General features: G+C 39.3%; 3 protein-coding genes across 13 annotated transcripts; all 3 read right to left on the bottom strand.

The window, feature by feature from the left end:
- Positions 1-101: 101 nt before the first annotated feature.
- LOC110366361 (zinc finger protein OZF) lies at positions 102-4,702 on the bottom strand. The gene is made up of 2 exons (XM_012879274.3): positions 4,312-4,702; positions 102-2,359 (listed from the first exon to the last, which is right to left on the bottom strand). The coding sequence occupies exons 1-2, from the start codon at positions 4,355-4,357 to the stop codon at positions 1,134-1,136; spliced, it is 1,272 nt and encodes a 423-aa protein (XP_012734728.2). The 5' UTR covers positions 4,358-4,702; the 3' UTR covers positions 102-1,133.
- A 2,639-nt stretch (positions 4,703-7,341) lies between these two features.
- Positions 7,342-16,117, bottom strand: LOC110369563 (bromodomain adjacent to zinc finger domain protein 2B). 10 transcript variants are annotated; one of them, XM_021324888.2, is made up of 8 exons: positions 15,738-16,117; positions 14,970-15,587; positions 14,701-14,885; positions 13,662-13,908; positions 13,425-13,519; positions 10,312-11,206; positions 8,074-8,306; positions 7,342-7,870 (listed from the first exon to the last, which is right to left on the bottom strand). In XM_021324888.2, exons 2-8 carry the CDS (start codon positions 15,194-15,196, stop codon positions 7,701-7,703), a joined length of 2,052 nt encoding a protein of 683 aa, XP_021180563.2. In that variant the 5' UTR covers positions 15,197-15,587; positions 15,738-16,117; the 3' UTR covers positions 7,342-7,700. The 10 variants fall into 10 exon arrangements, with proteins under 10 accessions (XP_021180563.2, XP_021180562.2, XP_021180565.2 ...); XM_021324887.2 differs by having other exon boundaries at positions 14,970-16,117; XM_021324890.2 differs by having other exon boundaries at positions 13,425-13,504; positions 14,970-16,116.
- Positions 16,118-17,841: 1,724 nt separating this feature from the next.
- On the bottom strand, positions 17,842-25,066 carry LOC105937759. 2 transcript variants are annotated; one of them, XM_021324911.2, is made up of 8 exons: positions 24,101-25,063; positions 23,499-23,595; positions 23,256-23,346; positions 22,881-23,157; positions 22,629-22,809; positions 20,650-20,743; positions 20,351-20,460; positions 17,842-18,262 (listed from the first exon to the last, which is right to left on the bottom strand). In XM_021324911.2, exons 1-8 carry the CDS (start codon positions 24,431-24,433, stop codon positions 18,024-18,026), a joined length of 1,422 nt encoding a protein of 473 aa, XP_021180586.2. In that variant the 5' UTR covers positions 24,434-25,063; the 3' UTR covers positions 17,842-18,023. The 2 variants fall into 2 exon arrangements, with proteins under 2 accessions (XP_021180586.2, XP_036001332.1); XM_036145439.1 differs by having other exon boundaries at positions 18,112-18,288; positions 24,101-25,066.
- Positions 25,067-25,895: the final 829 nt, after the last annotated feature.

Genomic DNA, 25,895 nt, shown 5'->3' with positions numbered 1-25,895 from the left:
ATTATCATCCAGCCCTATTTACATTTAGTTAGATGTGTCCAAATTAAATAGCACTAATTCCCAGCAAATGTAATCTCAATGTATTCGAAAAGACAAAAAGATCCAGTTCATACCCAAGTATATAGAGTCCAGTTGGGTCAGAATTTTATTCAAATCAATCCACTTCATTACAATGTGATTTAAGATTCAGATTCAATTATAAACATTTTGTCACAGCAAACAAATCACTTTTGTATATATATTTCCAATAACAAGGAGTCTAAGAAGCTGCTGGCTCACTTCTACACAGCCTTCATCCAGTCTGTCCTCTACTAATTTGTCACCGTCTAGTTTGGATCTGCCACCAAACAGGACAGGGTCAGAGTGCAACGGATGGTCAAGACTGTAGAAAAGATCATCAGGGCCAACCAGTCGTCCATTCAGGTCCTGTACCTTTCCAAAGTCAGGAAACAGACAAAAAAAACATCACTGCAGATCCACCTCAACCCCGGCCACAACCTGCTCCAGCTTCTCCCCTCTGGTAGGTGCTACAGAGCACTGTACGCCACAACAGTTTCTTCCCACAAGCCATCGCTCTAATGAACAGCAGACTCTGACAATCAAAACAAAACAAACAAATTGTCCTGCGTATTAACCCAGTAAATTTGTCTCTATTCAACCATCTGTTTACTGGCTACCATTATTTCAGTGTTGTTCATTTTTGTTGTTGATATTGTACTGTATAAAACACACATTTACCTCATGTATATAACACCATAAATAATGAGGTTGAGTAATCTAACCCTGTAGTTCGGGTTGGGCTGGGACCAGGCCGAGTTGTAGCTTGACTGCGAGGCATTGCAGGACGGCCTGCTGGCTCTTACTGTGTCAACTGCTGCCATCTTGCTTTCTGATAGTTCGGCAGGACTGTTGGCAGATGGTACAACAATGTTTACGTGTGCTGATGGTGCCCGGTGGAAAGTTCTTTCCATGCTCAAAAAGGACTAAGTAAACACTAGCAGGACGACGGCTCAGCATCTGTTGCTTTATTTGAAAACCAATATATAGTTTTCTGTGATTTTTATGGACATAGTATGTGAATAGGCCATTTAAAGCTAACTAAAGCCATAATTGTAGTGTGAGCAGGTAAGAGGTCATTCCACCGTATGGGTACTTGTGTGTTTCACAAATGCTTGTCTCCATCTGAACGTTGCTTTGCAGACGGAGCAGCTGTAGGGTTTCTCTCCTGTGTGACTCCTCATGTGACAGGTTAGACTCAGACAGTGAGCGAAGCTCTTGCCGCAAACGGAGCAACTGTAGGGTTTCTCCCCGGTGTGGGTTTTTGTGTGTTCCACTAAAGTGAATTTCCTTTTGAACGCTGCCTTGCAAAAAGAACAACTGTAAGGTTTCTCTTCCGTGTGATCTCTCATGTGAACGGCAAGATATGACTTGTGGCCGAAGGTTCGGCTGCAGACGGAGCAGCTGAACGGCCTCTCCCCGGTGTGGGTCCTTGTGTGTTCTACCAAGGTGTGTTTATTTTTAAAAGCTGCATTACAGAGAGAACATCTAAAAGGTCTTTTCCCTGTGTGAACTTTTGTGTGTTCTATCAAGTTTCCTTTAGAGGTAAAAGCTTTGTTACAGACGGAGCAGCTGAACGGCCTCTCCCCAGTGTGGATCCTTACGTGTTCTATTAAATTGTTCTTCCTTTTAAAGGCTGCGCTACAGACAGAACATTTGAAAGGTCGTTCCCCAGTGTGGACTTTTGTGTGTTCCATTAGGTTCCCCTTAGAAGTGTAAGATTTGTCGCAGACTGAGCAACTGAAAGGTTTTCCTTCGCTGTGCGTTCTCATATGTTGTGTCAAAGACTGTTTCCATGTAAAGGTTTTGCCACAGACGGAGCAGCTGAAAGGTTTCTCTCCAGTGTGGATCCTGTTGTGTTCTAACAAATTTGGTTTGCGGCTGAATGTTTTCCCACACTCAGAGCAAATGTGGATCTTTTTACCTTTCTGAGTTTTTCTATCCCCAACAGGGACTTTGTGCTTCACAGAGTCTAAACCTGACTGGGTTTCACTGCTCTCCTCCCAGTTTCCATCACTGACGTCCGTCTCTGAAGACTCGGAAGAAGAATCTAAAGTTCTGTCTTCACCATCTGATTCTAAACATTCGTCTGGATTGGGTCTTTGTCCAGCAGCGTTCTCCCCAGTCTGGCTGTGATGCAGTTCTGGAAGCTGAGGTTTCTCTTCGTCATCTTCACTCTTCACAGGGACGGGATTTAATGCTGACTCACTGATCTCATTCTCCTCCTGTTCCTCTTTAATCTGTGGGGGCACCTGGTCTTCAGCAGGAAGCTCGTCCTTGATCACTGACAGCTGCTGGTTGTCTGCAGGAAATATAAACATGGATAGTAACCGAAAACACCTCTAATGTCATTGCAATAAGTACTAAATTTAGTCCAAATTATTCCAGTCTCACAAATTAAACTATAAAAATGTAAAATGTTCAATAATCTGCTGTTATGACCACAATTATGTCATGCTTGTGTTTAAACTGTGAATTTAATAAATTAATGAAAATGCTTTCACACAAAAAATTATTTAGATGAAGTCCTCTTCTATGCTTCAATTTAAGATGAAATATAGAAGAATTTATCTGTAACAATTGATGATTTAATGTAATGTTCTATAATCTATTCATTGTCTTCGGTAAGAAATATGCATGGTTTGGTTCCCGGTATCAACATTTACCAATGTTTGAAAAAGTTTCAGCTTCAAAATCAAAACAAAAATTTCATCGTAAAATTTCTCTGACTGTAAAGAGCATAACATACAGTGCTGCTCCTCATACACCTGTTGCTACACACTGTTGGTCAGCTGACTGAAAGGTACATCTGATGTTTTTTCTCATTCTCACAGGAATGAGCTATTTGGAAATATTTGTACTGTAGACAAGACAGTCGTGGCATGGAAACTGAACATGTTTTCTTCATCACTCCTTAAATGTAACCATGCTTTAAAACTGCAGTTTGGATGATATAAGCAACATGTTTTCTTAAACGGCTGACTGCTGGCTCTAACTAAGCAGACAGCCCGGCAGAATAACCAGCTATCAGGCTGTTGTACTTGTGTTATTGTATTTAAAAAAAAAGCACAACAAAGAAAACTGATAATATTCTGCACATTAAGAATTTTTTCTCCCCAAAAAATGGAATATTTAGAAAATTGACTTTCTGTTTACTCTGGTTCGTTTCTGTCTAATAACAAATTTGTTTCATGATGTGAAACAAGTGCAGCAAAATACATAATAAATCTGTAAGGGGTAAAAAAAAAAAAAAAATTCAAACACTGTCAAAGGGTATGACTCTTTAGCTGTCCCCGACGATCTTTTGCATTCATTCCTGTAGGACTGACTTTTTTTAAATTAAGAATTAAATGTAATTTATCTTCTGCCTAGAAACCTGGGGTGGGTGAGTTTACTTCAAAGGTTTTAGCACTATATAGCCTATGACTTTAATAGTTTTGATTGAAAATTGTGATTCATTCAATTAGCATTTTCCTTTAACGAAAATTAACTCAACGTCAAGACGAAAAATTGCTTATAATTAGCCAGTCCATTAAAACAACTATATAGAAATATGTCTTCCTAGCTACCAATATTGTCTAAATTATTAGCTCAAAAATGAAGACAAATGCAAATTTCTTTAACAAATTGGTGTTGCCTTAACATAATGCCTTCGTGCTTAGTGTATGATCTTTAAAATTTGAACGTGGTCCAAATTTTCAACTAATTGTGTTGGATATTTAAATGGTCAGTTTAAATGTGATTGAAATCTGTGTAAAAATATGTAAGATGGGCACGTTTCTGATTTCAAATGGACCCAGGTCTAAATCAGGTCTACATGTAGCCTCAGTTATGAATTCAGCTCGTTTGGGCGCCTTGTTTCTAAATGTCAGAATGCTGTTTTGCTTAGGGTTGGTTTAGTATCTGATAGTCAAGAGAAACTATTCTTAGTACACTGCAAAAATGTATCTAAAAACAAGTAAAATGTTCTTAAAGTTAGTCTATTTGTCCTTGATTTGAGCCAGTAAATAAGATGATCTGCCAATGGAATGAGTATCTTTACCCCTAAAATAAGATAATTAGACATCCTGCACTTGAAATAAGATGATGGAGATGAATTGTTCCTATTTAAAGTGGAAAAATCTTATTTCATTGGCAAATCATCTTGTTTACCTGCTCAAATCAAGGACAAACACACTCATTTAAAGACATTTTTACTTATTTTTAGTTCTGTTTTTGCAGTGTAAAATGCTGTCAAAGAATGAAGTAGATCACCTTCAAACTGAGAGCCCATCTGCTCACGGTGTGTTGGTTGCTTCATCTGTTAACTGCCTTTTCTCGACCTTCGTAAATGCTGAAGCGATTCTCTCCTTAAACTCCATCAGAAACACAGTCCGCCCTCCACCAAAGAGTCCCTACGACTCGCTGTGTTGCCCAGTGCTGTCTACTTTCAGCTAACATGCTAAGCTAACACTGGGGGCTTTTGTAGCCAACAGAGACTAACGATGATGCTGTTAAAACTTTACGCCTCCATTAAAACGCACAGAGACGTAAATATGTTTACGACACACCCGGGAAGCCGAATCAACATTACAATTTCACACTGAAACGTTGCTGTGTCCGCCTGGAAGCTACTGCTTGCAGAAGTCATTTCCGTTGGTGGTCGGATCGAACGCAAGACGAACTGACGTCGCCGCCATATTGTGAGTGGCAGTTAGGTAGACGCGCGACCGTCATCTTGGGTTGGTGTCTCATGCGACCCCAGTATCGAAGAAGCTGATTTCCCATCTAAAATAAATCACAACTCCCTGAATTTGTACCCGATTTTCACACGGTTTGGTTTGTTACAAACGGCAGAGATGGGGTTGTGATACAGGATGCTGTAACACATAAAAAAAAAAAATCATGCTACGTTGCTTTATGCTCTTTACAGACAGACATAAGGTATATTAATGTATAAGTACGTGATTTCACACTGAAATACTTTGTTTCATGCTGTTTAACAAAGACAGACACATGGCATATTCATGTATAACAAGTACATGATTTCATATTAAAATAATTTGTTTCATGCTATTTAACAGAAACATATGGTATGGCATATTATTAAATATGTACATCAATACAAACTTTCATGCTGGAATACTTTGTTTTATGCTCTTAAACAAAGACATGTGGTATTACATATTATTAAATTAATAAATTAAAAATAGATATATTTAAAAAAAGAAACAAGTTTGATTGTTTATTTAAATTCAATTGACTCTCTCTCACGCATGTAAAATCCTGATCCTAAAATGATCAACACTGTTTTTAATTCATTGTTTTGTCAAGATTGTAATCGAGAAATACAACTCTATAACAGGGGTAAAATATTAGATAAATTCTCACATTGGCCAGTTTGTCCGAAAGGCAAAGACATCCATTTGAAAAAATAATCAATAAAAACATAACCAATAGTAGATTTCCTGCTATTGAGTATAACGTTTACCTCACATGACTGATCCGCTGTTTCTGCTTGTGGCGTTTTCAAGGATGCTCCCATAACACTCAAAAAGAGGGCTGGAAGCAACGAAAGCTAAATGTGGACCGACGAAGCAACTCGAGCATTTCTTAATCTAATCCATAAAAGAAAAAACCTGGCAAATGACTTGCATTTGTACAGCGCTTTAAAGCTTCCCGTGTGACGTCTCATGTGACAGGTTAGCCTTACAATTAGCAAAACTCTTTCCACAGACAGAGCAACTGTCAGGCTTCTCCCCGGTGTGGGTTCTTGGGTGTTCCACGTATGTTTCCTTTTGAAAGCCGCCTTACAGACAGAGCAGATGTAAGGCCATTCGTCGGATCCTTATATGTGGCAATAAATTGCTCTTCCATTTAAAAGCTGCGTTACAGACAGGACATCTGAAAGGTCTATGCCAATTGTGGACCTTTCTGTGGCTTTCTGTGCCTTCATAGCAAAAGCTTTGCTACAGACAGAGCAGCTGAAAGGTTTTTCCTTCGCTGCGTGCTCTTAGATGTAGTTTCAAAGACTGTTTCCATGTCAACGTTCTGTCACAGGTGGAGCAGCTGAAAGGTTTTTTTCTCCTGTGTGGATTTTGTCATGTTCTAACAAATATCTTCTGCGGCTGAAACGTTTACTACACTCAGACCAGCGGTGCAGCTTCTTACCCCGCTCACAAAAAGGATAATTTGTCCCAGCTTCCCTGCTCTCCTCCCAGTTTCCATCACAGACGTCCGACTCTGAAGACTCCAGAAGCGCCTGAAGTTTCATCTTCACCATCTGATTCTAAATATTGATGTTTCTGGTGCCACAAAGTTTCTGTTTTCCTCGGTTTGGCTGTGATGAAGCTCATGGAGCCGAGGTTTTGACTCTGTGATCTCCCTCCCCCACCTGTTTCTCTTTAATCTGTGGGGGCTTCTGCTCCTCGGCAGGAGGCTCCTCTCTGATCACCAACAGCTGCTGGACGTTTACAGGAAACAGACGAGTTACAGAACATGGCTTCCATTTAAAATTTATAAATGAAGGGCCTAAGGGTAAAAAAAAATTGCATATTTTACGGTGCATCAAGATGCAGATGTGAACTTTAACCTAACCCAGAAAGGTTTCCACCTTCTTTCCTCCTTCAGACAATCTTAGGCTCACTAAAAGTCCTCCTCACTACTAACATTTTTTCCCCCACTTTAGACGCTCTCTTAGGTAAAACCTTAGAATTTGAGAAATTTATTTTCTAAGATGATTTCACTAGGACCTACTTTTGGTTTTAGGATTCTTTGTGAACACGGGCACTAGTTTCTTATAACTTTTGGAGCCAAAGGATGCGGTATTAGCTGATTTTTTTTATCAGCCAATACGTTCCACTTACATATATAACAGTACTGTTTCCTGAACATTTCACCAAAAGGATACATACAACCTGATAAATGTTATTTTAATATGTATTGTATGGAATAATAATAAACACCACCAAAAGGTAAGGAAAATTAAGTTTATTTTTCCCATTCAGCGTCAATGCTGGTAGGGCTTTCCAGTAGTATCAGTAGCCTCTGTTTGCACGTTATAAAAGATAAAATATTGCAATCAGATGCTACTGTAGGACCAATTACTGGTAGTTGACAAGTGTCTTTTTATAAAAAAAATTAATGACAAACTTTAAAAAAAAAAAAACAATCAACTTTGGTGATAACTGTTAAGCATTAAAAGTCTACAACATAACACTCAGTACTTCTTAGTTTTAAAACTCCAGTAGCATTTGACATTCAAGCTTACTCTCTGGCATTCCTGACAGAACATTGCTGCCGTCCTTTTGCACAGCTGTGGTGGAAATAGTTGTTCCATTCGACACAGCAGATCATTTTCCCAAAATCTGGCCTATTATATACTCTCTTACACTTCAAGAAAGGGTCTTATTTTCTTCTTAGGAGTTCAGGTAACACGCTTGAGATAAAACACTTGTGCTTTTGACTTGGACGTGGTCTCCTGCAGAATCTCTGTCTTTTTTTTTAATGACGTGTTGCACAATGAACTACTTCTTTTGCTGCTTGTGATCCGACTAGCCCTATGGATGTACCGCTCCCTTTGACATTCATTTCTTTAAAATCTTTGATTACTTCTCACCGGTGATTCCTGAGGTGAGAGGTCCCTAAGTGATGCGTCAAAGAGGTTAGTCTGTCTGTTCCTCGTTGGTGTCGTCTGAATCGTCATCTGAATCGTCGTCCGACTCGTCATGTTCGCCAGACGATGCAGTGTCGGTGTCGCTGCTGTCCAGACTTGTCAGCACCGCAGCGTCTGGCTCCACGGCATGCAGTTCCAGTATGTCGTCAAGTGTCAGAACTAATGACAGAGCAACAAAAACAGTCACTGTACTGTATAATATTCACGTCTTAAGGAATGAAAAGACAATGTAAAAGCAGGGCTCAGACGGCCCCTAAATGAGTTCCATTTTCACCCTAACATTTAAAATTTGTGCAAACGGAAATGTAAATTGTGCTTCTATCACAGAATGTACATCTTGAGCCACAGAAAGTTATATTTACCTCGGAGTGCGACCCTGTTTGGGCCAATTTTTGATGTTCCTGGAAGACGCCTTTTGAGCTGCTTAGATCTGTGGAAGCTGATTTCCCTCAACGGCGCTGGTTGGACTTCCTTGCTACTGTCTTTCAGCGTGCAGACTCCAGAGGCAACTTCTGCTTTACCGGTCTCTCCCATTCTCACACAGAGCTCTATTTTGAAGAGTATCGCAGCTACGTGGCTGCAGCAATATCCATGACTAAAAAGATGAAAAAGAAAAAACAGGGAAAGTATATTATTAGACAAATGCATTTTAATGTTACGTCCAGGGATAGAAGTTAATACTTGCTCTCAGCTAAGTTTTTTAAAATTACGAACATGTTTATTGATTCTAGTTGTATTAAAGTGACGCATAGTTCCTAGGCTCCACTTATCTGGAACAAACTTCCAGAAAACTGTAAAAGCACGGAAAGCCTGAGTTCCTTTAAATCAAGACTAAAAAAACATTTGTTTAGGACTGCCTTCGACTGTTCTAGTTAAACTGTATTACTGAAACATCATTAGTTCAACTTTGTAGTCAAACTGTTTTTAATGTTTGCTTTGAGTTTCTATTTTCCCATGTTCTATTTTGTTTCTACATTTTATCCCTACTTGCTTTTATTCAATTCAATTTTATTTATATAGCGCCAATTCATGAAACATGTAATCTCAAGGCACTTTACAAAGTCAAAATCAATCATATTATACAGATTGGTCAAAAATGTCCAATATTAAGGGAACCAGTAGATTGCATCAAGTCTTGACAAGCAGCATTCACTCCTGTAGAAGCATAGAGCTACAGGGAGAGTCGTCTGCATTGTCCATGGCTTTGCAGCAATCCCTCATACTGAGCAAGCATGAAGCGACAGTGGAAAAAAAAACCACCTATTATTCTGTTTTTCCCCCCCTATATTCTAATCATGTAAAGCACTTTGCATTGTCTCTGTACTGAAATCTGCTATACAAATAAATTTGCCTTTGCCTTGCCTAAAGCTGTTCAAAAAACCCTTTTTATTATACTGGGTAAAATTGTCCTTCCATCCTGAAAGTAGTCAATACATTATGTATTCAGAAAAAGGAGGTAAAAAAAATCTCTGTGAGAGCTGCAGACCTGTTGAAACGTTAACCAATCACTGCTCTTTGCGCCGAAGAGCAGGAATGTGTCAGAGTTTTGGTCCTGCCACTTCTAGGATTAAAGGACTAATGTCTCAGCAGGATCTGGAAAAACTAATCCATGCGTTTATTTTTAGTCGAATTGATTACTGCAACGGTGTTTTCACAGGTCTGCCTAAAAAGTGGATCAGACAGCTGCAGCTGATCCAGAACGCTGCTGCCCGCGTCCTCACTAAGACTAAGAAAGTAGAGCACATCACCCCAGTTCTAAAGTCCTTCCATGGCTCCCTGTATCTCAGAGAATAGACTTTAAAATACTTCTGTTAGTTTATAAATCCCTGAATGGCTTAGCACCTAAATACATCACAGACTTGGAGGGTTGATACACTTGATACACTTATCAGTGTATCAAGTGTATCAACCCTCCAGACCATTAAGGTCTTCTGGCTCCAGCCTACTCTGCATACCTAGAACCAGAACCAAACATGGAGAAGCAGCATTTAGTTCCTATACTCCACTTATCTGGAAGAAACTTCCAGAAAACTGTTCTTTTAAATCAAGATTAAAAACACATCTGTTTAAAATTGCCTTTGACTGTTCTAGTTAAACAGTTTTACTGTTTTTAATGTTCTTTTTTGTTACTACATTCTATCCCTACTTGCTTTTATTCTATTTTCTATCTACATTTTATTATTTTTGCTATATCTTAATCATGTAAAGCACTTTGTATTGTCTTGTACTGAATTGTGCTATATAAATAAATTTGCCTTGCCTTCTAGTGTTTATGTATCCGGTTAGCTTAGCCGTTAGCTGTTGAATGTAGCTCCGCTGCTCTCACCGTATACTTTGAACATGGCCGAGAGTGGAAAGAAGCAAACCGCTTACAAGTTTAAGAGAAGAAGAAAGAATTAAGACCCAGAGTGGATTTGAAAAAAATAATTCACACGCTCCCCCTGAGGAGTGGAAGAGCAGGTATTCAAAAAGGGACTTTGGGGGAAACTTCCGGAAAAATTGCAGACTCTACCTTTAAATGTATCCTAACCATGTGCAGTTAAGCTTTGGTTGTAAATAACAGCAGAATATCCAAGTCTAAAACATTAGGTAATACCTACCCCACCATACAGGTGCAGTCTGCACTGAGAATGTAGTTATCCGCTTTATTGATGATGACCCAAGCGTTGTACGTCGTCGTCTTTTGCTGTTTACTTTCAGACTTGAGGACACAAAACTCAGAGTCAAGGTCATGATATGTCACCTTCTTTAGATGTCCGCCGATCATGTAGTCATACGCATCAAGCGATTTGTAGGCTCGTAGTTCCTCTCTTGTGTACATGCGAGTTTTTTCCACCAAATATGTATAAATATCAGACCACTGAATATTTGGCCATGTTTTCACGTCATCCTTCCATACAGTAATTTTCCGTGGATCACGAAGCCGTTTTCCATTTGTTAAAGTTAGTTTTTTAAAGTAGGCTACACCACCTTTCGCTGATAACGCACTCGCGTGTTTTATTAACCCTCTGCTTCCCGCCATTGTTTCGTTGCTACGGTTGGCGTGCGGCCATCTTTGTTTACAAACAGCAGATGGGTCTGTAGCTGGCTGGGCTTCACTTTCCTCACAGTGTCCGTCACTGACGTCTGTCTCTGAAGAAGAATTACAGGTTTTGTCTTCGTCGTCTGATTCTAAACATTGATTTGTTCCCACAAAGTCTGTGTTCTCCACAGGTTGACTGTAAAGGAGGTCTGGGATATGAGGTTTCTCTTCATGATCTTCAATCTTAACGGTCACAGAATCGAAGGTGAACTGCATAATTTCAGTGTCCTCCTGCTCCTCTTTAATCTGTGGGGGCTTTTGGTCCTCCTGCTCCACTTTAATCTGTGGGGGCTTTTGGTCCTCCTGCTCCACTTTAATCTGTGGGGGCTTTTGGTCCTCCTGGACCGGCATGGGACTCTGGTTCTGCTCCTCTGCAGGGAGCTCCTCTTCGATCACCACCAGCTTCAGGACATCTGCACGAAATCCAAAGATTCACTAGTTATAGAAAAAGGTTTTGTGCCAAATGAGATAGCATGAAGGAAACAGGGAAGCTGACAATAAGAACAGAAACTACAGTAAAACACAGAAATGCCACTTGTTTTAAACTGACTGCCGTAAACAGAGAAAGAGATTCTAACCCAGGGGTGTCAAAAATACGGCCCACGGGCCGGATCCATATATATATATATATATATATATATATATATATATATATATATATATATATATATATATATATATATATATATATATATATATATATATATATATAAAATTTCCCCAGTGTCCTCTCTGGCAATGTGGCAATAAGAATTGTTGTCTTAATGCCAAAAAGAGCTCATCAGATTTGACTTTCACAAGTGGAGCAGTACTGCTTTTGCCATAGTGCTCTGCTTGATTTATGAATGTGAATAGTTTTATTATGATTCATGCGGGGAATATCTCAAATGATATGGACACTACAATGGGAAAGTAGGAGAGGAAAGGAAGAACAAGAAGAAAAAACAAAAGGTGAAAGAAAGAGGAGATAAAAGGAAGAGAATGATAAAACAATTATTAATTAATTGAAAATATGCAGTTCCTATATTGTCCACGAGGGGCGAGATTAAGCTTCAGGTGTGGAAAATTTTAAATAATTTCTTAATTTTTATCTGTTTGATGTATTTTGTCATGTAGGACAGTGTTTTTAAGTTCCAAAAAATGTGAATAAATGTTTTTCAACATTGTACAATCAATGTGATCAGTTCTTATGCATAATGCACAAGTAAATGTTTAACTGAGTAAAAGTATTGTTGAAATTGCACATACTTTTCTTAAAAACGCTGAGGTTATTCATAATATATTGTGCAAAAGTGAAATACACTTAATATAAAAATCAACAACAAGTCCACATTTATTAGTTCTATTTAATCTTGCAATGAGTTTACTCGTGTGGCCCTCTTGAGATCAGATTAAGCTGTATGCGGCCCCTCAACCAAAATGAGTTTGACACCCCTGTTCTAACCGCTGCTTTTTATCTGATAATCTGCTGTAAGACGAAGTAAAATGCTAGTTTACGGTAGACTTTTCAAAGCTGTTTGTTCAGTCTGTCATCAATCTAGAAATAAATGATAAAATGATAAAAAAAAGTTTTTAGGTTTAGTCTTGTTAGGACATAACGGCAGCTGTGAAAGGTTCTCCTGCAGAGACGAAAGCTACTGTAGCAAACCGCTTCCTATGAAAAGATCCACAGTGAAGGTGAAACTCTGCTAACGTTTATAGCTTCCTAAGATGTATTGTAGTAGGAACACTGGACCACAGTGCAGGAGATAAGGCAGACAAGAGGAGTAGGAGTGAAAGCAGAGGCCACTGAGCGCTGTGTGCCTTTTAGCGATAAAAAAATGACTCTCTAGGGAACTAGTATCCCGATGAAGCCTGTTGTGAATATATGCTTTTAATCGATTTTTTTTGCCTCCTTTTTGTTTCATAAAAAGAGATTAAAGAAATTATTTTAAAACCTTGCTTTTATGTCAAGCATTTCGTCAGGGAGTTGAGCTGAATTCAAAGTGCAACTAAAAACAAGCTGTGAAACATGCTTGTAAAACAAGATGGCAGCCGTGCCATTATAAACAATGAAAATATAACAAAACATTTGCTGCTAGTGGCATTACACATTGAGCTAAGAACAGGCTTCAATGCACTTGTGAACATCAAACTAAGTTTAAAAAAAAAAGCAAATAAGTAAATGAAGGGAGCAATGGTCCATGCTGGTAAAAAAAGTTTCCACTTAACAATATTTTGACAATACATTTGTCTAAACATATATTCAGCATCACATGCTGTTCTCTTCATGGAAACCCAATGAGTGTATTGGCAAAATAAAATCCAGATTTTCCAAAAATGAAATCTTAAAGAATTGTAAATTCGAATTAATCAATTAAATCGATTTATCGCCCAGCCCTATGTATTATGTAATAATAATAATAATAATAATAATAGGATGACAAAATTCTGTTTGCACTGCATGTATGTGGTATATCATGCATTTATTTTCCCTTTCTTATTCAAATCGTAACTAGTTTTTAATATTGTTTTAAAATGTTGATTTCATATTGCCAGCCCGTTATTTTGTTTCTCATTCAATAAATATTTTAGGAATTTCACATCCATGGGATCCCTAACTGTTAGTTATTTAACAAAATATGGTTGTACCTGAACAATGGTCCATGCTGTATTCTTCTTCTTGTTCCGGAGTGTCACAAGGACCAGGTCTCCTCCTTTTCCTTTTGTACCTAAAATAAATGACACTGTAGAGAGACGCATTTTGGATGCACATTTGCATTGCATTTTCTACAGACCATAATTTCGAACCAAATCAAACGTCACGGCAATGGAAGAGAGGATAACAAATCAAACAGTAAAAGAGAGACCAATGGCAATCATCCATACCTTTCACTATTTGCCTCAAGTCTCTGGCTTTCTATTTTTAAACCTGCAGGAAACATGGCTTCATCATCCATATCTGACCCAGAAGACGTAGGAAGAGGAGATGTTGCCTGGCGTTGCTTTAAAGTCTTCCCCGTCCCACGAAGAAGATCAAATTTGGCCGGGCCAACAGCTTTTACCCCAGCATGATCAAGGTTTAGAGAAGTTGTCCAGTCAGGATCACACTCCTTCATTTCAGATGCAGGCCTGCCTGCAAACAGATAGATAGAAAGATAGATAGATAATTGCTCTTTTGATGTTGATTAAATGTAAATGTAGCTGAACTAGTTGCCATCATATCTTTAAATGAAACAGACAACAGTTAAGTTTCTTTCTAAACGTGTTTAATGCTTTGATTGACACAAAACAAATGGCCACTGTGAACCACTGAGGATGTTTAATGCAAACATACCTTTAAAGCGGTTATGAAGCGTCTGTTAGTTTAACTTAACCTTACGTGTGTTGTGTTATATATATATATATATATATATATATATATATATATATATATATATATATATATATATATATATATATATATATATGAATGTATAAATATACCATCGTTTTATTTATTTTTTTAAATTTTTCACACAAGAGAAAATCGGAAAAGATTCTGACCACGTTTCAATCGCCCTCCAACCCGGAAGTCGTGACGTCACACCGTGACCGTTCGTATAAACATGGCGGATTACAGCACTGCATGCGACAGCGACAACGAGAAATCTGAAAGTGAAATTTCGACTTCAACCGAGCGATTCCTACCAGGTGACCATTCTGATGTATCGGAGGAAGATAATTTGTGTCTCGAGCCTCACATGTTCGACCCAGACGTTTCAGATGTAGAGAAAGCAGCGGACGAACAACAGCCTTGCGAGTCGGACAAGGAGTGGGGATTGGACGTCGGGAGATTAGATGAATGGTAGGACAGGTTTTTTTCTTTTAACTACGCAGTTCAAATATTTTTTCGTATGTTGACATCATTTTCTTTATGAAATATTACCCCACATGGCAGACTCATTTATAGCATCATCGATTTGCCGCTGGTGTTCCCTTTTTTCGTAGGCAGATCGAGGGGAGCGAGGGGTACTGGTCACCGGTGATGAAGCAGCTTCTGAAGACGCACCACCATCCCCTGTTGGGCGTGGCATGTGAATAGTTGGTACTGCCGTGGAATTAAGAAGCAGCCTGGGAATAATTGGAAAAGGGAGATAAATAAAAATCCAATTCAAATGTTGAGTATGCCTATAGAGTCATCATGTTACAACTTACCTTTTGGCGTATCCTGACTGATATTGTTTTAAATTTAGAAAGCAGTCCTCTTTAAAATGACGATAGCAGAGAAGTGGGCGTGTGACAACTTTCCTATTGACTTTGAAGCCCATACGTTTTGTCTGAACGAATTTCGTCCACAAACGGGCTCTAAGTCTGTCCTTTGGCCACTCATACAATCTTCCATCTTCGTGGGAACAGTGCATAGCGACACAACGACGAGGCATCTTGTAAAAAAGCCGTTATAGCAATTTAGACAGTATAGCGGGTGCCGACTTCCGGGTTGCAGACTCACTGTGTGACGTCACTGGGAAAGCCAGGTCAGCGAGATCGATTTGTTACAATGGATGTTACGAACGCTAAATACGAGTGATGCGGGTAGGAGACCGAAAAAAAATATCACAAGTAATAACTTAAATAGCTATGTGGACATCACCTGTGAGGAAAAATCTCGCTGATCTGCCGCTTCAGTGATTTAGAGCTTCATAACCGGTTTAAGGAAATGCTTGGAACACACCAGCATGTGCCCGACTGCGTGTTCAAATGTGGCATTTGTTGTCCTGACCGTTGCAGCCCACGCCGTCCATCTCCTCCGCGTAAAATCAGAAACTCCCAACTCTGATGATTCCAAAACAGAAACTGATCAAAGCCGACTCTGTTTCCACCACGACGATAATTAATCACGCGACAACTTTTGGGCATCCGATCGGCTCGTGCGAGCATTTACAATAGCTAGCCCGCCACTGCTACCCACAATGCTTTGCGTACCGTTACGTCACAGAGTTTCGGGGTCTTATCGCAGCAGAAACGTTTCTCTCCTCAAACTCCGCCAGAGGCTCGATTTTCACCATTAAAGAGCCTAACTTGCTGTCTTCATATCTGCTAACAGCTAACAGGCTAAGCTAGCACTCGGAGAGGTTGTTGCTTCCGGGAGGATATGCAGCGAAAACAAAATCACGAAAATACTATCAAGAAAATCAACAGTAATTTTTAGAGATTATGCTATTACTCTTGGTATGCTCATAGGAGTGTCTTAATGGGCTAACTTAATTCACAGAAAACAAGAAAACTAAAGTTTACTCGTGTAGCTTCTGTCGCTAGTAGAAAATCACTTCCGGTGTATCCTTCTTCTTCTTCTTCAGTTTATTGGCGGTTGGCAAACATCTTCACTTCCGGTGGTTGTATGGGCCTTCAGAACAAAAGCTCGCGATTAATCACATCAGCGCCACACGGTAGCTACATTTACATCATCATTTGCCCTCATTTGTCTGTCACAAATAAAGTTATGGGGAAATAATAGCCCAGTCCGGTGAGGGGAAACTAAACTTTTTAAATAAAACCTACCTTGAAAAAAATGCCTAGAGTCGTTTCTATTTAATTTCTACTTAATTTAACTTGTTGGTTTAGGATAAAGTAGAAAAATCAGAAAAAAGTTGACAATAGATCAATTGAACTGTTAAGCACTGTAAATGCAAAATATTGTTCACGTGTATATTTAAATGTCTATCCATGTCACGGCCTTGTTGAGTCACTGTGGCAAACTATGCTGTGATCCCTTAAGCACACAAACAGATTTTGAGCTTTAAACTTTATTCAGAGAAGAAAATTATATAATGTGCTTGGAACCAACAAAAAATTGCATATCCATACCCTGTTGTAAATATTACAGGAGAGCCATTACTCCTTGTCCTGCCAGACAGAATCCAGCACCAACCTGTGGGGACAATATGTTCTGCGCACACAAAATCTAGAGGAACAACAAAGATTGCAGACATCGGCATTCATATGCTCCTGACTCCCGCACCAGATACCGGAGACATGGCTCTGATCGTGATCAGGAACCCGAGAGTGATGAGGAGGACCAAGACGCACCTGACACAGAGGATTCCAAGGATGGGGACTTGTAGGTTCAATTCTGATACATCTGCTGCACATAACATTTCCAATTATTAATCATCTCTCATCACTACTAAAATTTTAATGTTATCACAGTATTGTGATAATATTATTCCTTTTGTGGAGGAGAATCAGGACTTTTAAATATGGTTATTACTGTTATCCTTTCAGCTTTGTTCTTTCTGCCGCCCTATTAGCATAGAGATTGCACAGCTATCTCCTAGGACTGGACGATAATTCAATCACAATATATATCGATCAATAGACGTATATCGATGATAGAAAAAAAGGTAAATAAAAAGTTCAATAGAATAACAGTTTTCCTTCCTTTTGCATTCTAGCCATGAATGGTCGTCGTTACATCCTCCCAACCAATCAGACGCAGATCCAGGAACCAAGCTTCACCCCCTTCAAAGAGTTCAGAGAGCATTTGTCCTTTTTTTCATTTAAAAAACTTGCAGTTTTGGTAAAAAGTTGGTTGAATAAAGGGTTGAGGTTGAATTCAGTGTATGTGTTCTGTGTCTAAAAATAGGTCGCTAAGCAACAGTATAAAATGGTCAGGGCCGCACTAAAAATACATGTTTTCAAACTTGTTGATAATTATCAATATCGACCAATATGATTTATACTTATTGATATTGATAATATGATTTCATAGTGATAAGAGTTAGTAGTCCAGCCCTACTAACTCTCATCAGGGGCCCAAGCCAAAGATCATAAGCATCTTATATCAGGACTTTAAAAGTGCGTTGCGCAAGTTCCAGCGTCTGGCCCCCAGGTTGAAACGACACCAGCTTTGTGCACATGCATGGGAAAAGAGGAAAAGCCTATTTTGTTCAGAGGTGTGTAACGTCTTCTCAGGTTATAAATATTTAAGTTAGCCATGTTCTTTCACTAACGCATCAATTACAGCGGAGACTAAACAAAGTAGCCAGGTGAGAATGAGAGCGCACAGCACGTTTTCTTCATTTGTTTATTTTATGGAGAGTTTGTAAAAACACAATAAAAACAAATTAAGGTAACAGAGAATGTGACATTTAATTAAAACTGATAAAAATGCTATACTGTACATCAACATATAATTTTAACCAATACAATATAAACATAATATACAATTAACAAATGATAATTTCTCCATTATCGTCTGCATCAAAGCTATCAGAAACTGTCTCCATTTCTTTGGATCTTAATGCTGTGAAGAAGTTCTGGGAGCCGAGGTTTCTCTTCATCATTTTCACTCTTAACTGATTCAGGATTGAATATCCACTGCTTAATTTCAGTGTCCTCCTGCTCCTTTTTAATCTGTGGGGGCTTTTGGTCCTCCTGGTCCGGTCTGGGACTCTGGTTCTGCTCCTCAGCAGGAGGATCCTCTTTGATCACCAACAGCTGCAGGACGTCTGCAGGAAGCCCAAAGATTTATTAGCTGTAGGAAAACACGTAAAACGCTAGTTTATGGTAGATTTTTCAAAGCTGTTTGTTATCAGTCTTTTATTCGTCTCGATTTAAACATACATTTAGAAAAACTATACGTGTTTAGGTTTAGTGTTGTTTGTAGAGATTTTATTAATAAACTCTCTACATTTTTCATTGTAACATATTTATTTCTCAATATATAAAATTGGCTGGTTCTACAGATGATGATAATTTATTAAATTTAATACATTGCCTGAATTTTTACCAAAACAATCAGAGTGAACGAGGTGAACACTGTCATGATTTGGGTTTTGTTATGGTTTATGTTTGTTATTTGATTATTAGTTCTCTCTCCTGTCTTTGGTATTAGCTATGGTTTTTATTATTCGCTTGTGTTCTGTTTAGTCTTAGTTTGGTTTTCTAGCTTAGGTTTGGTCTTTATGGTTATTTTGTTTCTGGATTAGTCTAGTTTAAGTTTCTGTTTTGGTTTAGTGATTCTCTTCATTTAACCAATTCTGTCATAGGTTTAGTTTCTGTTTTTAGGGTGGGTTTGTCTTGATTTATCCTGAAACTGTTTTAGTTTATCTGTTTTTCACCTACCAGTAAATCAGTTTAACATCTCGGTAACATCCTGTCTGTTTGCCTGTCACTCCCCTTCACCAGTCACCATCCAATCAGCTTCAGTTTACTTCCAGCCACTTTTTCCCTCCTGATCAGCTCCATTAATTAGTTTCACTCCGTTCACCTGCTCACTCCTCTACTTATACCTGCCTCTGTCTCCCGCACTCTGCCAGATCATTGTCTTATCAAGCCTTTGGTGAGTTTAGTCCAGCATGTCCCTTTGCATGTTGATTTGACCCAATTGCCTTTTTGACTTCTGAGCCACCCTGACTCCTGAACTTGTTTTTCCTGCCTTATCTGACTGCCTGTTATTGACCGACCTGATTTTGCTTCTGGATTATCTGAGCTTGCCTTATTCCTGTCTGTATTTCTGCCTGTTTTGGACTGCCATTTTGTATATCATTTTTGGACTATCATTCTGACCGCTGAGCCTGCCTGCCCCTGTATTGTCAAGATCGCTTTATTAAACCCTCTGGATCATACCTCCTACTTGTCTGGCTTGAATACTGACTGGGTCCCGCTGTCTCTCTAGTTCATGACAGAACACGGGATTGAAGCTGTGAATGAAATTCATGCAACTGTTTTAGTGCAACAGTTTCCAAGAAGAAAAAAAAAATGATATTAAAAACATATTTTTCTTTGTAATTCATGGCGGTTTAGATTTGCAGTGAGGGAACAGAGAGGCTCCTCTCTCTTTGCTGTGACTACAGGCGAGTTTCAGGACGAGGCAGCTGTCTGTCTGGGAGACGTTTCTTGGAGAAGTTGGGAATGGGCTCACAGCAGCACTTATCGCTCTCTAAAGACAATAACTGCTGAACGATTGTTACTTTCACGGGAAGTCTCCAATAACACAGAAGAAAGTTGCTAGATTTTTATGCTAGTCGCCTTTTGAAAAAAGGTTGCTGGATGGGTCTGAAAAGTCGCTAAATATAGCGATAAACTCGCTAAATTGGCAGCAGTGACCAGGTGCTTCCTCAGATTAGAAGTATCCCTGCCGCACGCCTTGTTCTTCGCCTCACAAATATTGCAGCGAGCGGAATCTGTTTCCCAATTTTTTAAAAGTGAAGCCACGCTATCGACCGCTTTTCTTACTGTACCAGCGGCTACTGACGTCACCACGCTCTTGTGTGTAGATAGTTGCTTAGTTTCTTTGATCTTAAGTTTCCTTAGTAGTTTTAGTTAAGTTTCACTAGCTTTGTAAAGACAAGTTGTTCATTAAAGTATGTTTGACTTGAAGCTGAATTAATTTTGTTAAACTCTTACATCTGAAGAGAAGTTGACACTTTTATTTATTCCATGTAGGAGCAGAGTTTGTTGTTAGAGAAATCTGGCGTTCGAATCCCACTTTCACCTATTTTCCTAATGTCAAACCCAAATTCGGCTGATATTTACAGGACAATAGGTGACAGGCCGATGGTTATAGTATTAAACATTTAATTGCACAACAGTACCCGGACATTGTTCCATGCTGGATTCTTCTTGTAGTTCTGGAGTATCACAAGAGTTGGGTTGATCCGGAGGCTTGTTCAAACCGTCGTCTCTCTTCCTTTTCCTATTGTACCTAAATTAGAAACAAATTAAGGTCTACAGAGGTGCTTTTTGGATGCACGTTTGCAGTGCATCTGCCTTTTTAATACAGAGCAGAATTTCAAAGCATATTAGACACCATGGCAACAGAAGAGCGGATAACTAATCCAAAAAAAATTAAAAAATTAAAATGTAAAGAGAGGCCAAGGCTAATTAGTCCTACCTTTCTGCCTTAGCCTCAAATCTCTGGCTGTTTTCAGTGTGCACAACCACAGAAGGCACAAAATCAGGATTTTGCCTGTCCAGCGACGCTTCCTCTGAAAATAAAGCACACATGTTAGTTTATTAGCCACTAGCTAAAGCTGTCTATGCAAATTTGACAGCACATCCGGCTCCTATTTAGGCAGTCGCAGCCAGTGATGGTACTTCCAGTCACAGCCGGCTGCCAGAGGACGTCACAAAGGTCACTGCCGCTGTTTTTGAGAAAACTGTTTGTCGTAGTTATTAGCTATAGTAACTTTAAAATAACAATATTTTTCTTTATACTATTTCCAGAGGCAGACTGGCTGCCAGAGAGTGCCGTGTGGTCCCCACACCATTTATGTTTCCTTGGAAGCATACTGAAAACCACACATGACTACCATGAGATAAAAAAAGAGACCAACAATTACATACTCCTGCTGTCACATTCCTGGCAAATGTTGGAGGAATCTCTCAATATAAGACAGCAAGACAAATATATTATTGCTGCCCTCATTTCCGTCTGGATCTATGAGGACAACAAGCTGCAATGACCTAAAATGTTTTGCAGAACCAAGAAGAATATGATATTTCACATAACTGTGTGACTCAAAATATTGATAATTTAATATTTCCCTTTGGTCCGATGGAGGGGGAACTTGTCTGTGTTTAACCCAGCCCTTAGGGAGCAGTGGGCTGCCAAATGGAGAGATGCTCAGAGAGACATCTGTGGTTAAGGGTTTTGCTCAGGAACCCAGAGTGACAGGGTTGGGGTTAAGGATCAGACCAGGTTCACGCAGCATTCTCAAAACAAAAGCGTGCTGCTCTAATCACTAGACGACCAACCCTTATTGATCTGATTGGTTTTAAGATAGTTACTTGGTTTGAGCCACTGTCTTCCCTCTTCCCAAACCAGAGGCTCGTGTAGACTACAAGGGAACAACGCGTTGTCGTGTGGGTGGACATTTTGAAGGTGGTTGTTACAGAATCCACTTTTTCACTGCCTCTTATCCTGAGGAGGTCGAAACAAACCAGTAAAGGTGGTTGGTAACGCTTTTCCTCCTCAGCCCCACATTATTTGCCCTCTTTCACTTCTCTAGCTCATCCATTTTTTTACCTAGTAATCTACAACTAACTTTTAATGCCTTCCTTGGATGATGTCTACTTTTCAGACTAGGCTTAAGATTTTACATACTGACAAAGCCTATAGTTAGAGTGGCTTAAATTACCCTGAGCTATCTCTATAGTTATGCGGCTATAGGCTGAGGCTACTGGAGGACATCAGGGCCTATTTCTCTCACTCTGCTGAGTTCTCCTACTTTTCTCCAATTTGCATTGTTTGTTATTATTTTAACTTTTTGTTTTCTCTGTCTTTTTTCTCTTCATATTAGGTGCACCTGGCCTGGCACAGGTGTGAACCACCAGGGGGGCAGGCCATCCACTATTACCCTCGAACATAGAAAGGATTCCTGGATCTTCTCTAAACCCCAGTGGGTCGAGGCAGATGACCGTTCACACTGAGCCTGGTTCTGGTACTGCTGGAGGTTTTCCTTCCTGTTAAAGGGGAGTTTTCCTCTCCACTGTGGCCTCATGCATGCTCAGTATGAGGGATTGCTGCAAAGCCATCAACAATGCAGACGACTGTCCACTGTGGCTCTACGCTCTTTCAGGAGGAGTGAATGCTGCTTGGAGAGACTTGATGCAATCTATTAGGTTTCCTTAGAGAGGAAACTTTTTGATCAATCTATATAATCTGATTTAATTGAATCTGACTTTGTAAAATGCCTTGAGATGACTTGTGTTGTGAATTTGTGCTATATAAATAGTATTGAACTGAATCTTTTTCCTGGACTAGTTGGATTTTTAATAACTATTACTTTTGAGATTCATCAGTGTGTAGCTGACATGTTTTGCTGAATGTCTGAAATGTCTTTATTAATACTGAAATAAAAAATTGTTTACCTGGTGAATCGACATACATGTTGCCATCAGGTGTCACAGACCTGCCATCATTAGTCTCCTGGAAAAGCTCGTCTTGCTCCAGCCCCCGCTGCCAGCTGACTGTAGGATTGCGTAGCAGCTTGGCCTGATACCTATAAAAGCCCTGCTTGGACAGTCCCTGGATGTTGAAGGCTCCCAAGAACTATAATATGAAAACTAATATCATTAACTGACATGGAAACATAATGCAAGCAAACATTAAATTTACTCTACCTTTGAAATTTGATGAAATGATGATCCAGTGAACAGGACAGCTGCACAGAGCTGAAGATTTCCTAATGGGATGCCCTTCTCCGTCGGCTGACTGGACCACTGACTGCAGTACTCACAGCGAGGACATAGTAGTGAGACACGGAGTAGTGTGCCAGTCGTGATTGTGTCCACGGTGCAGCGATTGGCGCACACAGGACAGCTTTGAAAAATCTTGAGCAACTGATCCTCGTAAACAATGTACTTTTTTTGTTTGTATGGAGGGACGTCACTGAGAGCGCTAGACAGAACAAAGAGGCATATTTAATCTCCATAAAATTTAATGTAAGGACAGTATTTTTATATATTACACATCTATATGCACTTTTTTTTATATACCTTGAACAGCTCACAGCGCTTGCTTCATTTACATCCAGGCAGAGTTCAGAGGCTGACGCCTCACCCTCTTTTCTTTTTTGAGGGCTGATTTCTGCGTAAACAAACCAACAAAATACAAGCAAACATGTTTGTGATATCAGTAATTAGCAGTTAACTAGTGTGGAACTTTATCAAAAGCAAAAAAAAAAAAAAAGTTACAAATACAATCCATCAATTAAAATCAGTGTTTAAAAGAGAAACCACCTTCTGTTCCCTCAATAGGCTTCAAGTTGGCCTGGATACATGCATGTCTGCTGATGACAGGATCTGTCTGACAGCCAATTTCTCTGGTCACTTTTGGCTGAAAAAAATAGCAACAATTAACAATAACACCAAATAAACTTTGCTAATGTGGCAGTGAGGCAAATTTCATTTTGGTGACAGAGTTAACTTCTGCGTACGTTTGATTTGTGAACATAAACTAAACCCAGCATCCCTGCTACAAGGTTGAAGCTTGCAGGCAACTGAACGTGTCCTCATGATTTGTAGGGCAGTAGCAATGTACATTGTGTATAACAGGTGAGCATAAACGTGATGTTATCAAGAGCACAGGAGAACACATGACAAAACCAACAGCCTGGGACTTGTGTGCTGTGTTCTCAGAGACATGATCAAACATTAGCAGTATCGAAAATAATGTGTACTTGACAAAACTTTCAGGGAATGTTAACCTAGTCAGAAATTATCTAGGTTATAGTAAACCAACCTTTCACACTGCATTTACACCGCCAATTCAGAGCTAGGCAAATCATCATTACCAGTAATATCACATTATCATCATTAGCCATTGTAGATCATTTCCTCACCTCCAATTTGTGCTCGAGATCTTTGTGTTGCCGGGGCAGCAGCGTTGGGGGCCTTTGGCGCGCCACGCCACTTCGGCGTAGCGGAAGAGCGAGAGCTGGGACCTCATCGCTCTTCAAAAGGAGCTTCTTAGCAAAGCCCTCCTCAAAAGCCATCAAGTTGGCGAAGGAATCACGCCTAAAATGTAGCTTGCAAACTCCAGCCTTAGGTGGGAGTTCAAAGTCATCCCACAGGCCAATTAGGCGCAACCACTGGCGCCTAATGTTTAAGTCCTGAGGAAAAATGTGCAAGCCTCCGTAACTAGAGCAACCCACTACACTACACTTTCGACCCATCCCAGCAGACAAGGGTACAAAACACTATCTGTGTTAAATCGATAGAAATATCGCAACACCCACAACTCCAACTCTCTACAAAAGCATGTGGAACCGCTTTTATTATGGCCCAGAGCCGCTGACGTCAGTTTTTCTGGGTGACGTCACAACATATTTTGAACCAGTAGCAATACTGGTTTGAAAATGGGGCAGCAGTACAGGTGCACATAAGCAGAATTTAAACAAATATGCAGTGATAAGTCAAAATAACGACCAGGACATGTAGCAGTATTGTAAGATATCCATGTTAATAGTTTATCTTAAAAAAGAAAATACTCAATTAGGAGGGGGTTACCCTTTAAAGTCCACAAGAGGCTGGCTAATTTGCTGCCTTCCAGTCTGCTAACAGCTAACAGGCTAAGCTAACACTCGGAGATGCTGTTGCTTTCATGGGGAAATGCAGCAAAAGCAAAATCACAAGAATAGTAGAATAACAATCAAGAATATCAATGATGATTTAAGGAGACGCTATTTTGCTATCTCAAAGAGACAATTTCATACGCGAAAAATAAACAAAACTTTACTTCTGCTACCTGCTACTAGCAGGCGGCTAGTGGAAAACCACTTCCGGTAGTCTTCTTCTTCTTCCTTTTCTGTACGTTTTCTTAGCGATTTACAATCGGCGTGTACTACCGCCATCTGCCGGACCGACGTATGCTCCACTAAATATAAAATATTCATTCTACCGACATAATAAACAGAAATTAATAAATAAATGTATTTTCCGGTAGCCGGTAGCTCCTTTATGACATTTTATTGAAAAACACCTAGAGTTTACATTTCCGTCACCAATTGGTAAGGAGTGTAGATCATCTTCTGTGATTTATTTGGTGGTTGGCAAAACAACTTTAGGAGTGTGTAATCGAAATGACTACTGCTTCTTTTATACCAAACAAAACAAAATAAAACCACCCAAGAAAACAAAATGAGCGCAACAAAATTAAGACCGAAATCCTCTCAATCATATTGATTGTTCAGAGATAACAAAAAACTATTTCATAGCACTTATCTCTTGAGTTCATTCTAGGAACATTTATTAAATCAAAATCTATTAATTCCATTGTAATGTTTTTGAAAAATGTCCTTCCTTCTTACCACATACATCTGACCTCTGATTCCAATATCTGGTACCCACAAAATATACTGCTCAAAAAAAGAACAAAGGGAACACTTAAACAACACAATGTAACTCCAAGTGTTCCCTTTATTTTTTTAAGCAGTACATTACTACAGTCCCCATCATTTGAATGCTATATAATGTTTGCTGTATTTCTATCATAATATCTGCTCTGCTGTCTGAGTGACTTCTCTGTAAACTGATGTCATTGAATCGGAACAAATAATCACTCTCAATTAAAGTGCTCAAAATTAAATAAATAAATTAAACATTATGAAAAAATTATGTACTTGAATAAATGAGATA

Source organism: Fundulus heteroclitus, chromosome 13 (assembly GCF_011125445.2).
Source record: "Fundulus heteroclitus isolate FHET01 chromosome 13, MU-UCD_Fhet_4.1, whole genome shotgun sequence".
Lineage (NCBI taxonomy): Eukaryota > Metazoa > Chordata > Actinopteri > Cyprinodontiformes > Fundulidae > Fundulus > Fundulus heteroclitus.
Note: the sequence above shows the minus strand (reverse complement) of the source record. Positions and strands in the feature narration are given on the sequence as shown.

What these genes read in the sequence shown, in the direction of transcription:
- LOC110366361 (XM_012879274.3), bottom strand. Translation starts at nt 4,357, where the DNA reads ATGAAGCAACCAACACACCGTGAGCAGATGGGCTCTCAGTTTGAAG. An exon ending in GATGGGCTCTCAGTTTGAAG is followed by an intron (nt 2,360 to 4,311) that starts GTGATCTACTTC and finishes TATTTCCTGCAG; the next exon opens with ACAACCAGCAGCTGTCAGTG.
- LOC105937759 (XM_021324911.2), bottom strand. Translation starts at nt 24,433, where the DNA reads ATGGGTCGAAAGTGTAGTGTAGTGGGTTGCTCTAGTTACGGAGGCTTG. An exon ending in CATGTATGTCGATTCACCAG is followed by an intron (nt 20,744 to 22,628) that starts GTAAACAATTTT and finishes CTTTATTTTCAG; the next exon opens with AGGAAGCGTCGCTGGACAGG. An exon ending in CAGCATGGAACAATGTCCGG is followed by an intron (nt 18,263 to 20,350) that starts GTACTGTTGTGC and finishes GGCTTCCTGCAG; the next exon opens with ACGTCCTGCAGCTGTTGGTG.
- LOC110369563 (XM_021324887.2), bottom strand. Translation starts at nt 15,196, where the DNA reads ATGCCTCGTCGTTGTGTCGCTATGCACTGTTCCCACGAAGATGGAAGA. An exon ending in CAGTCAGGATACGCCAAAAG is followed by an intron (nt 14,886 to 14,969) that starts GTAAGTTGTAAC and finishes AATTATTCCCAG; the next exon opens with GCTGCTTCTTAATTCCACGG. An exon ending in CAGCATGGACCATTGTTCAG is followed by an intron (nt 11,207 to 13,424) that starts GTACAACCATAT and finishes GATTTCGTGCAG; the next exon opens with ATGTCCTGAAGCTGGTGGTG.